The sequence below is a fragment of the Cyprinus carpio genome, chromosome A13 (genome assembly GCF_018340385.1).
Source record: "Cyprinus carpio isolate SPL01 chromosome A13, ASM1834038v1, whole genome shotgun sequence".
NCBI classification, from domain to species: Eukaryota; Metazoa; Chordata; class Actinopteri; order Cypriniformes; family Cyprinidae; genus Cyprinus; species Cyprinus carpio.
In genome coordinates, this window is record NC_056584.1 from 10,003,985 (window position 1) to 10,017,802 (window position 13,818).

A 13,818-nucleotide genomic window follows, 5' to 3' on the forward strand; every position below is an offset into this window, starting at 1 on the left:
ATACATTTCCTTGATGATGTACTCACGGCATGAGTCCAAACAATGACTTGCTAGGTCCCGTAATTTTAAGGAAGGTTCCTTTTTTTTTCTGGAAATGGAAAAATCATGCAGTAGCAATTAAACTTGAAACATTTTCAGTACAATGAAATATTAACTCAACAGAAATTTGTCAAAATTATGACACACGATTTTAATCATTGCATACAGTCGAGAAGGTCAAGACCTCTTTGACGCCACAGGCTAAAATGACCATTTTAAGTAGGGGATTTGTGAAAAGAATATTCACCCTGTTTCTGGATTCCTGCCAATGTGCTTGATAAAATGCAAATATACAGCTAATAATGAGAAATTCCATTCAATTATGAAGCCATAAAGTATCTGTAATATATCTGAGTGGGGAGACTTTGACAGCTCCCTCATAATCCCATTTGGAAAACCTCTGAAGAGGCACTGGATAAACGCTCATGCCGAGCTGAGGAAGTTGTCATGATATTGTTTATCCTCATCTGCCTGCTGATAATAAGGAGATAACAAATGCATTTCTTCTGTCCTGTTGTGAGAGAAAAGCTTAAATGCTTACAACAGCACACTATGCAGTGAAGATAAAACAATGTACATTAGATGCCGTACTGTACCATAAGTGTGCTGCTTCCTCTTGGGCTACATGAATTACTCAACAGTGTTAAAAAAAAAAAAAAACCTCGAAAGGCAGCTTGTTATCTCATCAAATAGACGAAGGGTGATAAGCTAACAAAGAACACTGAAATTTCACTCAACATTAAAAAAAAAAAACAATGACGATTTACAGGCAGTCATCTTCATTTTACCGTTTAATTATAGACAAAATGTTCTGTCATTCTTTATGTACACATATAATTACAAGGTCAGTTTAAATTTCCAGGTCTTATTTTTTTTTCTTAAAGTAGGCATTTAGTTTAGAGTTTGTTCATGATGTTCGCCATTTTACATACAAAAGAAGCTGCAATGCAGTCACATTTCAAAAGCCTGGGATACTCCACCCGCCAAGTGCAGTAAGTCATTTAACAGAGACGGCATTCACATTACTGTCCATCACTATGTACAAAAAAACTTGAGTGCACTCGCTGCTACATTATACATATTAACAAACTACAGACTCTGTATCTACAGTATCACTGTATATAGATGGTGCGGTCGGTGTGTAAGGAGTATTGTTTGAGGCTTACAGAGAAAAGAAATGTGAGAATTAGCTTCCATCTGAAGGAAGAGAGACCAGCTCCTTTCATTAGACCACTTTGTGTGCGTTTTTCCCTTTTGGGCCCTAACAGATCACGAGAAAAAAAATAAAAAAATCATAAATGGTCTCTCTACGGCATTCAAGTCTGTGACCAGCTTACATTCACACTTGATGGGTGTCACAGGACATGAATTTTCCATTGAGATCATGGAAAGATTAATAACATCCTGTTTGGGCTCTCAATACTAGATGATTTGTTCTGGTCTAGTGACCTGTGTCCCTTTATTCATAGCACTCTAAGAACCGGCAAGAAGGTCATCTGTGCTGTCTGGATACAGCCATGTGCCCACCCACTAACGCACGCTAGGATAATGAAAGATGTAAAGACTGTGCTGCTATACACACTTACACCGGTTTAGATTCCATAATGTCACATTTGCTGACTCCATCTCTGACCTTTCCTTTGCACTAGGCAATCCACCTCATATCCTGGAGAATACCCCCGGTATCCGACGCAGGTCCAGGTTTGTGCATTTGTGTATGCAGATAATCCTTCGCCAGCCCAAAATGACATCTGACATTTTGAGAAACCCAAACAAGGTCCTTGTTTGCTCTAATTCCACCCTGCTGCCTGCCTGCAGTCGCCTTTTATTTCTTCCATCCTTGCAATGTGCCTGAAAAATGGGCTGAGATTTCAGATAAGAGAGAAGTAGTAAATGATAAAAGCAGAAGCAGCATAATCATTATGGCAAACATAAACACTCATGTCTCAGATCACTACATGAATGTGAAAGGAGGTAATTCAAGAGAGAATGGAAGGATGGGAAAAAGATGAAAAGCTTGGGAGAGACGTCACAGATGACCTGTAAAGTCAAACGCTTGTAAACATACCAGCTCTCTGTTTCTTATTCCTACATTATTAATTTGATTAATTATTAAGAAATAAAAGCAATTTGTGTCCTCTAAAAGACGTCTTGTACTGTATGTGCGTATGTGTATTTGTGTTATAGCCATGCAGCCAAAGAAGTCTCCAGAAGGAAAGTGTGTGTTGCCTTCAACAGAGATGCAGCAGTGCAAGGATTCTTCCTCCTGATTGTAAAAATGGAATAAAATAACTGAAATAAGTTAAATATCATAACGTGGCCCTGGATAAGTCCTATCAGTCAGGGTCACATCAGAGTTCATTTCCTGTAGTGTTCTCTCAGCTTGGGCCAGGAGAGATTCAGTTTCTCCAATCAGAGTCCGCCCCCTGCTTCTCCTGTGAATGTGACCCAGCCATAAGTGTGTGTGTTCCTGTGACTCAGTCCTGGCAGGGGTCCGAGGTCAGAGGATGAAGGGTAAATGTCAGATGCAGGTGGCGGGCTGTGCTAATGGTTGCTGCTTGCGGCTACGCAAGCCTCCCGACTTCTCCTTATATCCCAGACACATCTGTTGAGAGACGTCCACTAATGCACTCGCTACCGCCAGACCTGAGAAGAGAGGAAGACAAAGAGGTGTTTGTGACCATTAGTATAATGGCTTTGGTGGCAGAGTGTGTAAAAATGTTCAGCACTCAGTGTGGGGGCCAAATGCATTGGCTCGCCGACCCACCTGACTGTCCTGGAGGAGGAATACCTCCAGGGCCTCTGGGTAATCTAACAAAGATGGAAAGCACCGCTGCCTTATTCCCAAAACAGGGCTCCAAAGCTATGGGCTTAGGCACAGACTGTGAAAGAAAAGAGAAACAGTTACAAAAAATATACAGTGGGGTCCAGAGACCACTAGAGAAAATGATCAGCATAGCATTTAAAAGTTTGGGGTCTGTAAGATTTTGATGTTTTTAAGCCTCTTATGCTCAATTACAGTAATATTGTGAAATATTATTACAATTTAAAATAACTTTTCTATTTCAATATATTTTAAAATGTAACTTATTCATGTAATATCAAAGCTGTATTTTCAGCATCATTACTCCAGTCTTCAGTGTCACATGATCCTTCAGAAATCATTCTAATATGCTGATTTACTGCTCAAAAAACATTTTTATTATCAGTGTCGAAAACTGTTGTGCTGCTTAATATTTCTGAAAACTTTGATACATGGTTTTTCAGGATTTTTGATGAATAGAAAGTTCAAAATAAGTAAAAAAAATAAAAATAAATAAAACTAGCATAATTTTGTATTTTTTCCAATTACCCTTTAACTTATTACTTTGACAGTATATTATACCAGTGTACTAGAACGACTGCTATATTCCAAAGTACTGTACTTCAAAGAATTCCATGCTACGTGCTCAAAAACCATTGTATTTTTTTGTAAGTATTTTTAATGCATGTGTGGAGCAGGGCTGAAAGCACATGACCTTCTGTTTTTGAACACACGCACAAATCATATTCCAGCTTTGACCCATTTCACACTGATTTTGCCCTCAGTCCCAAGACTTACATAAACTCTTTTATACACACACTTGTTCTTTTTCCTCAGTTTGTGCTGTGTGTATGTGTGGTATTAGTGCATACGCATCAAAAAGACTGTACAATGGCTGAGTGTTTGCGTGCTTACTGCAGCTCTCCAACCTCTCATTCACACATTCTCCCCTCTGTACAGCACGCTTGCATATTCATCCCTCCTTCTCTTCATATATTCTTCTCTTTAAACCACTTCTTATCCTACCCAGGGCAGTTCAGTTCAACTCCTCTCTATCTCTCCTCCTCACACTTTCCCCACTGTTAATTCAGAGCAGGGCGGGGGATGGCATTTATCTTTCACACCATACACACCTAACTCCTCCAGCACACAAAAAGAAGAAACTCCTAGTTAAATTCAATTACAGTCTCTGGGAGCATCGGCACGAGTATGAAGGGGAGTACTGCTCTATGTATGCATTTATATATTTATATATACGTGTCCATTACGTTTCGGCTCAGGTGATTATCTGAGGCAACCAGACTGAGCAAGCAGAAGACAGGTTCTGTTTAATTAACTCTTATAATTAAAGAAAACGAGTGACTGTGAGTGACTGAGTGAGTGAGAGAGTAAGCAGACGTACTGTATAATGAATATGTGAGAGGCCACATACTACAGCACTGAATGCTCTGATGTCCACTGAGCCTCCTGTGTGAATCACTCGGTTTACTTTAGTCTCACACCCTCTGGGGTCCTTCTATGAGATTTGAGAGAAATAACTGGATTCATAGCTTTTTGCTATCAAGGACGGCTGGATTGTAATTACTTTTAAGAACACAGGAAAGAGGTACATCTAAATTGGATCGTCACTCTAGGGCTGTCATTACAGTGTTAGGACAACAAGCAAAACAAAACAGTAATTACAAACCAACAATTCCTGAAATCAAATATAGCCACAATACTATGTAATGCAGTTATGGGTTGCAAATCTCATAGTGGGGTCAACAGGCCTTGAAACTAAAGTAAACAGAATTAAACAAAGCTCTATCAAAACTAGACGCTGGAAGTGTGATGGTTTAAAGTTGCTGAGCACCACAGAATGTCAAAAACAAAGAGGGTTAGTCTGAGACTTAATACACAGAAGTTCTGTTCTAAAATCTAGTGAGCTGCCTAACAAGACGGCACTTGAGGCACATTCCCAAAAATCTACACTGCCTTATAATATATCTAATTTTGGCCAAGTTATCAGGTAGTATCACACAGATAAAGCAATCCTAGAATTCATTTTGGAGAGCTCTGTGATTTGAGGGAAACATATTTTATTTACCACTTTAAAATCAATAGAACTGTTTCATTAATAGTGTTGGGTAAAACATAGATTTTCCAATTAATTGCAGTCTTTATTTCAACTATCTAGATATAAATTCTTAAAATACCATTATCGATCTTTTACTCAGTTCCTATTTTCAGTGGGTGCACTCTGTCAACTACATAGTTTGGGCCCTGTTGTTAATATTTAACATGAATATTTTTGTAATAAACCCAGAAAGTTAGTGCTTTCTGCACCATTTTTCAGCATAGTATTCCCCCTCAGAGCTGCTGCTGCTGAATCTTCAGCATTGCGGAAAAAGAAATTAAATTTTACTTGAATTGTGAATGTGAGTTTGAAATCTACACTGAATGTAATGCAATCAAAGAACTATGTACTAATAAAATAATGGAAAGAAACTTCTTTCTATCACGGACTGTATGCAAAAACAAATTTCCATTGCAACCAATGTAGTCCCAGTTAACGCAGGGTTTAGGAATATGCGGAGTGAAACGTCAGTCTACAAATACCCAGAATTCATTGTTAACCCTGGGTAAAGTAGAAGCAGTAGAATCCTCTACACTGCTTGCATGTGTGACAATTTCATGTGAGATGACTAAAAAATCGTTAGTCACTTTATAGCGATATCAGTGGATGTGCAGGGTATTTGACTCACCATAAACTCTAGTGTGTAGGTGCCACACTCACTGTTTCTCACACATGCAAAAAGAGAATCAATTGAGTCTTACGTACCATGTAGAATTGACGCACTACGTGTAAATGAAATTCTTTCTTGTTTTTCCTGTCAAAATGACTGAGTTCATATGTATTCATATGTATTCATATGTAACTCACATTAAGCTACCGTATGGCTTCAGAAGTAACACAGAATAATTCGCACAATCGGGGAAAAAAAAAAATCTCGGATTTAGATCGGCCCTCTCTGACCGATACCCGATCCGAGGTAAATGGCAGTATTGGAGCCGATACCCGATATGAATATCGGATCGGCGCATCCCTACTGTTAACAACCCTATCCATTTAATTAAAAACTGGATATTTGCATTCTGCTGTACTGTTAATTTATTTTTTGTGCTTATTTGAGCATTGAATCATTAGCTTAGCAACATGTGCTAACGAGAAACAAATAATAAGAATCGAGTTTCTTGTGTGCGTCACATTTGGAGAGCATGAGTGACCCATCCTAAGAGAGTTGCTACCTATTGCAGAGTTTCGAATGACTTTTTATTAGGTTGCTGACTGTTTTAGAAAGCAGTGGCAGACAGCAATGCAGCTCACTAGGTTTGGAACAGAGCCAGTGACTCAACATTAACATATGCAGTAACTGCACTCTCTCTTAAAGCCACTCTGATGTCACCACATGAAAGGTCACACTAACCTTCACATTTCCACCAATCAGGTCTGGCGGCTCCTCATCCGTCTCCAAGGCGACGTTGATGGTGGCGAATGGTCGGCTGGCCATCTGCTGCATTTCTCGCAGGAGTTGCTGAGAAAGAGAAGAGGAATTTTATCCAACAGTGTTACATTCACACACAAACAAGCACACCGCTCTGCGTGCTGTTAAAGCCGAGATTAATATAAAGGTGACGGTTGAAACAGCCTAGCTTGAAAGAGATGCAGGCTGAATGTAAAAGAGAGAAGACCAGATTGAAACAAGCTTGTGAGAACACAAACACATAAAAGGACCATCTAAGAGGAAGTCAAACAAGAGGAACTGTATATCTGCACAGCTGTCAGACACTGAGAGGGAGCACACAGAGAACAGATCACACACCCGTTAAGCATAATTGATGCCACTCTTTTCTTATATCTTAGGAAAAGAAGGAAACAAACACATAAATTGGCACAAATCTTCCAATAAAGGAGGAAAAAAATAAAAAAAGTTACATGCAGGTATGGAACATCTGATAAGTGTCGATATTAAAATTTCAAGAGCTCTTTTTATTTTGAGATATGTTTTTGAATGACTGTCAACAGTATGGGAAGAAAAATAAATAAATATACAAATACTGGAGTTCACGTTAAGAAACATAGGAAACCGAAGACAGTCATTTTTTTTCTTTTTCTTCTTTTCAGTGAATGAAAATTATCAAGTGACGCATGGTAGACCAAACCCATACCCGCCTCATCCATGTGAGCACCACAGCTCCTGAAGAAATCAGTCACATTCTCTACAAATTTACCTCAGTGTTGTTAGTTCACTAAAACTTAAAAAAAAAAAAAAAAAAAAAAACTATTACTTAAAATTATTTATTAAAATTCAAATGTATAACTATTCATCTTTTTATTCATTGAAATAAGGCAGAAATCAAATCTACATATTAGATGAAAAAAAAAAAAAAAAAAAGATTAGAATTTTTATTTGTACCATATGCTATTCCTAGCTCAATTCAAATAGGAATAGGTGCATTTTTTGGTTATTGTGAATGTTTAATATTTATTCATGATTAAATGTATAATGGTGTTTTGCGTTTGTTTGTTTAATATGTGTTTGCGCAAAACGTGTAAAACAAATTGCCCCTCAAGGGGGACAATAAATGGTAAAAGTAAAGTAAAATAAAGTAAACTTCAAGAGCGTAAATGAAAATTAGAAATGCTTCCTTGGCAACTAACTGAAATAAAATGTGTTAAAGCTGAAGTACTAAATTACTGAAAAAAATAAAATAAAAATAAATAAAGCTAAATACATTTTTTTTTTAATTAATGAAAACTGAAAATATAAAAATAAAAAGCTAATCTACCCATCTACCTACACTGAACAAAATTATAAACGCAACACTTTTGTTTTTGCCCCCATTTTCATGAGCTGAACTCAAAGATCTAAGACGACTTTTACATACACAAAAGGCCTATTTCTCTCAAATATTGTTCACAAATCTGTCTAAATCGGTGTTAGTGAGCACTTCTCCTTTGCCGAGATAATCCATCCACCTCACAGGTGTGGCATATCAAGATGCTGATTAGACAGCATGATTATTGCACAGGTGTGCCTTAGGCTGGCCACATTAAAAGGCCACTCTAAAATGTGCAGTTTTACTGTACGTTTAATAATTTTGTTCAGTGTACTTCTCTACTTATCCACTCACACACCCATCCATCTAAAAATTTTAAATATGGTTTTAAACATCATTCTTTCTTATGTTCATTTAGGGAAAGTAAAACATGCTTGGTCTCTGATGTTAATAATAATGATGTCTGAATAAGTATGTGTGTGGGAGAGAGCGAGACAGACAGAGAAAGACAGATAGAGAAAGTGATAAGAGCACAACAAGCTTCTTCACAACAAACCACTCAATTAAAAATCCCCACCGTCTGACTGCCATCCCTCTCTGCAGGAACCACAAGTCATTTAATCGGTATGTCTGTGCTTGTTGTGTATCTGTCCGTCCATGTTTGAATGCTCAGCCCAATACACAACAGAAAATCTTATAAAGGCAGAGAGAGAGAGCAAGCGCTCCAGGGAGCATGGCAACTGTCACACACACATACCAACACGGTCCCATTGCAGCACATCAAAGTGCATATTTACTGATGTGTGCTTTAAACTACGTCAGGAATATAAGGCATATCCAAAGAGACAGAACAGAGGGGTAAAGATGGATGTGGAGGGGGGAGAAAAGAGAGATCTTTCAATCAACCTTCAGCAGAGAAGCAGTGCTGAATCAGATGGTAAGGTGTAGCCATGCTGAATACTGATCTGAGACAGCCTGTGTGCTGAAACACAAGGACACTGTGATATCAAGCCCCACTGTGCTTCTCCCAGCTTGTCTGGATTGGTGGTTTTAGAGAGATTCTGGCCAACAGTTCACCCACTGGAAGACCAGCTAGACCAGCTATAGGGCTGTGCAATTAATCACATTTGATTATCATGCGCATCTGGTCAGTAAAGCCGGTCTTGTGATTAGTAGTAAATCTCCATCACCTGCTTTCAGATTGAGCAGCATTCACTACACAAAGCTGTAGTTCACTGACAATTAGGCAATATCGCGTTTATAATCGCAGATGAATTGCATTCGATTTCGAACGTGATATCGCCTAGCTTGTCAGTGAACTACGGCTCTGTGTAGGCTGCTTAACCCGATTAATTGCACTGCCCTAAACTAAGCCCAGCTGTTTTTTCAGCAGTGGAGCCTTGAATTGTCCAATATTTGTTCTACACACCACTCATTTACGAGCAGGCGACAAAAATCTTATTTTTGGTTTCTCTGACTCAAATCCATCTGTAGTCTGAATATAAAAAGATGAACTGATCTAAACTTATACTGCAACAAATGATCAATAAAATCTAGAATAATCGATAATGAAAGAAATCAATAACCAATTCTGCCAACAGAAAACATCAACCATTCACATCACTTTACATGAATAACACATTCATGTAAATATAGTAAATAACACATTTAGTCAATAACACATTTCTATGGACAAAACTAATTTGAAAAACTGAATAATAGCGGTTGATTTTGTTTTATTTTATTATGGTGGGCAAGTTTTTGAATGTAATGTTTAAATTTTACTCTTTTTTGCCCAATGTGCATAGCATAGACTGCATTCTTCAGTATGCACATTTGGGCAGGCTTTTTAAAATCTGATAAAAGACATAAATGACAGATTAAATAATTATCAAAATAATTGTTAGTTGCAGCCGTAATCAAAATCACATCCATATGCGGTTTGAAAAACTCTTGACACTTATGATGACTGATGTGCCTCATGAGTGAAATATCACTGTGGTGAAATATCAAGAAGTTTTCTAGCCTCTGATAAAATGACAGCTCTTTTTGTGTCTTTTGGCATCGTGTAGACACTTAAGTCATTAATATGGTAACCCCTTTAGATATAACAGATATTTATCACACTATTTGATCATATGGATCTTTCAACACTTGTAAAATGACAGTGGGGACAGTCGACCAAAAAGTTTGGAATTGGAAGCACTGTGAACAAAGCCATAGATCGATGGTTGGTTGTCAAGAGAAAAGAAAAAACAAAACAGAACCATTCACTGGCCTGTGAGACTACGTGGGAAATAATGTTTTTTTATGTCTGATACATCTAATTGTCTCAGCTAAAGGATGGGAAATTCCAAGAGAGAAAGGCTACAAGTGGGAGGAGCATAACAGAGAACGAGAGGGAGCTACCCAACCAGCCAGAGATAAACCTGGGCCACTGTGAGAGATTAATGCAGGAATATAATCCCCCAAATGAGCCGTAATCCAACTGCCTAATTATTCCCACAAGCCCCTGAGACTACAGATTAGTGGAATTAATATCACTGCTTTGCAGCAGGCAGAAAGAGAGAATGCACAGAGTGCAAAGAGACATGTGTCTTTAGCCACAACTCACATGCTAAACCATTCAGGCACACGCATTTGAAATTTGTTTTTCAATAATTTATAACAGACTTTTTGAAGTGGTTTTGATCGAAAACACTGTGCTTGACAAACACATTTTCAATATGAATATAAATAGCAAAGCGTCTACATATGATTCGGAGGTTCACAGCTAGAAATTGGACCTATTCTCATTTTGTACAGAAAAGCCATCCGACAATCTGTGGTCTGTCTGTCCCCATTTCAGGGTTTTTGTACCTTTTGACTGATGAATCTCCAAGACTTATTACTGGACAAGGATTTTTTTTAATCATTTTATAGAGATTACACTCCCTCAAAGAGCAACGCCCAGTCAATGAAATATTTTAGAGATAGAAAAATGTATAATCACTCAAGATCTCCATGACCTTCGGACGACTTTTATGGATTTCTTTGACTTTTCCAGCTTTGGAAATCACCATTTTAAAATTCTCTGCCATTCCAGGCTTTTCGTGGTGATGTGAAGCCTGATATTTGTATGCATGGCTCTGACAGCTGAATACATCCACTAACAATTCACTTTTAGGCTGTCTTAAATGACAATTTAAAAACAGATCTTTCCTCCAAAACAGTGATCTCCCCTGAATGCTAAATCACAATGACAATGCGAGAAAATGTGAGCATTTCCTTTACAAAAATGAACACAAGAAAACCATCAAGGGCAAAGAGTATTCAGGGAAAAACAGGTTAGTGCATAAGGAAGTACCTACAAATACACAATTCAAATTGCTAACAAAGCAAGTAGCACCATATTGGTCACATGGTTTCATTTGGTTCAAAATTTAATTTTCAAATGCAAACCCACTGTAGATTTAAGATGCAGTCACAGTCAAATTTTGGTGAATTTTTACAAAAAGGTTCAAATTAAGCAGCTTTCTGTTAGTCAATGCAACAAATGTGAGACCAACGTAAACACAAATGAAATCTGCACGGGACTTTTTTTGCCCTGACTTGAAACTCCTAATTGTGCAGATTTCTATTTAAAATGACTGAATATTGCCCAAAACATCTAGAAAGATGAATGTATTACTGCATGAAACGTGGAAAATCAAGACAAAAGGTGTCAAAATTGACCAAAATGACCTCACAATCATTTGTGCTACTGAGGAAGGGAAGATTTACTTTTTTTGAAACAAGTCAACAGTTCTATAAAGTCTGGCAAGATAAACCCATGCTTATTTGTTGCATCAAAGCAAAACGAATTCGTGCTCTGAGGGATATTGAAGCGATAAGATAAGGGAATATGGGAAAGCCTTGCATGAACCGTAATGACTAGAACGTTCTCGTTAACCATGCCATTTCTGTGCAACGGATGTGGGCCAGCGCACTGAAGGAGGCAGGCATGCTCATGTTGCTTGTCATCTTAAATCAGTCTGAAACTGCAGCTGGTTCTTGATGGCCATGAGTGGATAAGGAAAGCCTGTGCCAATGAGTCCCGCTGGTATTTTCTGAACTGTTCTGCTGTAATAACCCGTTGCCTTCAAGATGGCACAGGGATCAGTAAAAACTGGATCCATTACAGAGAAATATTTTGATGACAGAGCAGCTCCATTTCTAGTTATCCAATTATTTCTAGGTATCTCTACTGCAACAGATTGTTAAGATTAGTTCACTCGGACGTCTTGCTGAAATCAGTGTTTTTAGTGTCGAGTCATCAGTGGGTGGGAGAGTGTGTGTTTCTCTGTTGTGTGTGTGTGTGTGTAAAACACAAATGTCTATTTTTTTACTCAACTACACAACTGTTTAAGACTGTATGTGGGTGAAAAATCAAGACTGTATTACTGCAGAGGGAAAGAGCCTGATGAACTTGGCTACTACAACAGTCCAAACACAAACACATACAGGCCTGGGTGCGTTCCTCTACACCCGCATCCCTTCATCAAACAGAAGGGGGGAGGCTGATGCAAGCGTTTACACTCAATCCTCTGAAGGAATACAGAGTGACGAGAGAAAGGAGAGAGACTGTGAAGGAATGAAAGCTAGAGAGAGGGAGATTGAGAGAGAGGTGGAGACCAACTGTGCTGACTGAGGGAAAATGTGGCAAAGAACGGATGGAGCCCTTCTTTCGCTCTCTCTTTTCTTAGCAATCTTTATCCTAATCGCTCCAGCTCCTCCTCTGCAAGGTTATTATCACCAACTAAAACTATTTTCAAGATGAAAAACAGCACTGAAAAAGGTAAGCAAGAATCTGAGCTTGTATATAAATTTAAAAAATAATAATAAAATGTAATTGAAACTATTAATGTGCACCACAGAATCTGTATCTTCAGTCAATTAATCACAACATCATTTCACTTTCTGGCTGAAGAACATTGGGAAATCTTCAGCCCTCATGAAATTCCCAATTGTGTGGATTCTTGCTGAAATGAGTGTGAGAAAAAAAAAAAAAAAAAAAAAAAAATTGTAAATGTGGCCACACATTTTGCTGTTTAGAGTGCACATGGATTTAGGTCTATGGATTATCAACAGCATATTGCAAAAAAAATATATATTTCAAATCCAGAGTGCGGACCATCTAACATGAGATCTGAGCAGATCCAGTCCATGATGCTGATCCATAAATGGTCCTTTGAATTATTTTGTGCATGATACAGTTCTGTGTCATCATAGACAAAAATAACAATACATGCTGCTGTTTTAAGTGAAAAGCAAAAAAACAAAAACTGAAACTGAAAAAATATTAATATTAATATAAAAATAAATATTAAAATAATATAAAAAGTGCAAATTATAAATAAAAACTGCTGTCTTCAAGTAAAATTGTAAAAAAAAAAAGACAAAAAAATTAATAAATAAAAAAGTAATCACCCTTAATAATTCCCCTTTGTGAATTAGCAGGTTATTACTTCTAGTATGCTCTGCCGTAATCACGGGACATTTAATCATAAAACCCTGAGTCACAAACTTCCTAATTAAAAACAGTTAGTCATATTCATTTTGTTCATGTTCTCAAGAAGAGATGGAACAAAATACAGTATGACTGATCGGGTAGTTTGCCCCAGAGGAGTTCTGATCATGTAATGCTTCTCTTAATCATCTCACACAGGCGAAGTGTGAAATGTGTCAAGACAAATAAAACACTAGCACAGAGGTGAACAGTCTGAGAAGTGTTTCAACTCCACAGAACTGACTGCAATAATAGCTCAATCTTGCGCTGGTGAGAAAAGTGCATGCCAACCCAAACCACAGCTAAATAAAACTACAGACAACACCCAAAGGACATTGCTTTGCAGAGAAGAGAGGTCTTGTGAAGGAGGATGAGGCTTTGTACAGGACAGCACAAAAAAACTAAGCAACTGCACTGTTTGCAAGGCCCTGCCATTCGTTATGAAAAAGATAAAGACATCTCTCCAAGCGCCAGAGAACCCCTGCTGCCAAACAAGCAGTTTTCATGCTGGAACTATGGTCCCTGCTCAAACCTTTTCATTGTGTAGGTCAGAATGGCTTCTTCAGCATTAAAGAACACAAAGTCAACAAGGCTTTTTCAAAAAATAAGACATCAGAAGGGTCAGTTG

The 13,818-nt window shown here is 37.9% G+C and overlaps 1 protein-coding gene across 1 annotated transcript in view; it reads right to left on the reverse strand.

Moving 5' to 3' along the window:
* Positions 1-817: 817 nt before the first annotated feature.
* The window catches only part of LOC109062047 (attractin-like), a 50,289-nt gene continuing 37,288 nt past the window's right edge, over positions 818-13,818 (reverse strand). Inside the window, exons 27-29 of the mRNA XM_042768703.1 lie at positions 6,310-6,417; positions 2,807-2,921; positions 818-2,685 (exon numbers count right to left, since the gene is read on the reverse strand). Coding sequence (XP_042624637.1) covers positions 2,561-2,685; positions 2,807-2,921; positions 6,310-6,417 — 348 coding nt within the window. The 3' untranslated portion in view covers positions 818-2,560. The remainder of the gene's footprint in view (positions 2,686-2,806; positions 2,922-6,309; positions 6,418-13,818) is intronic.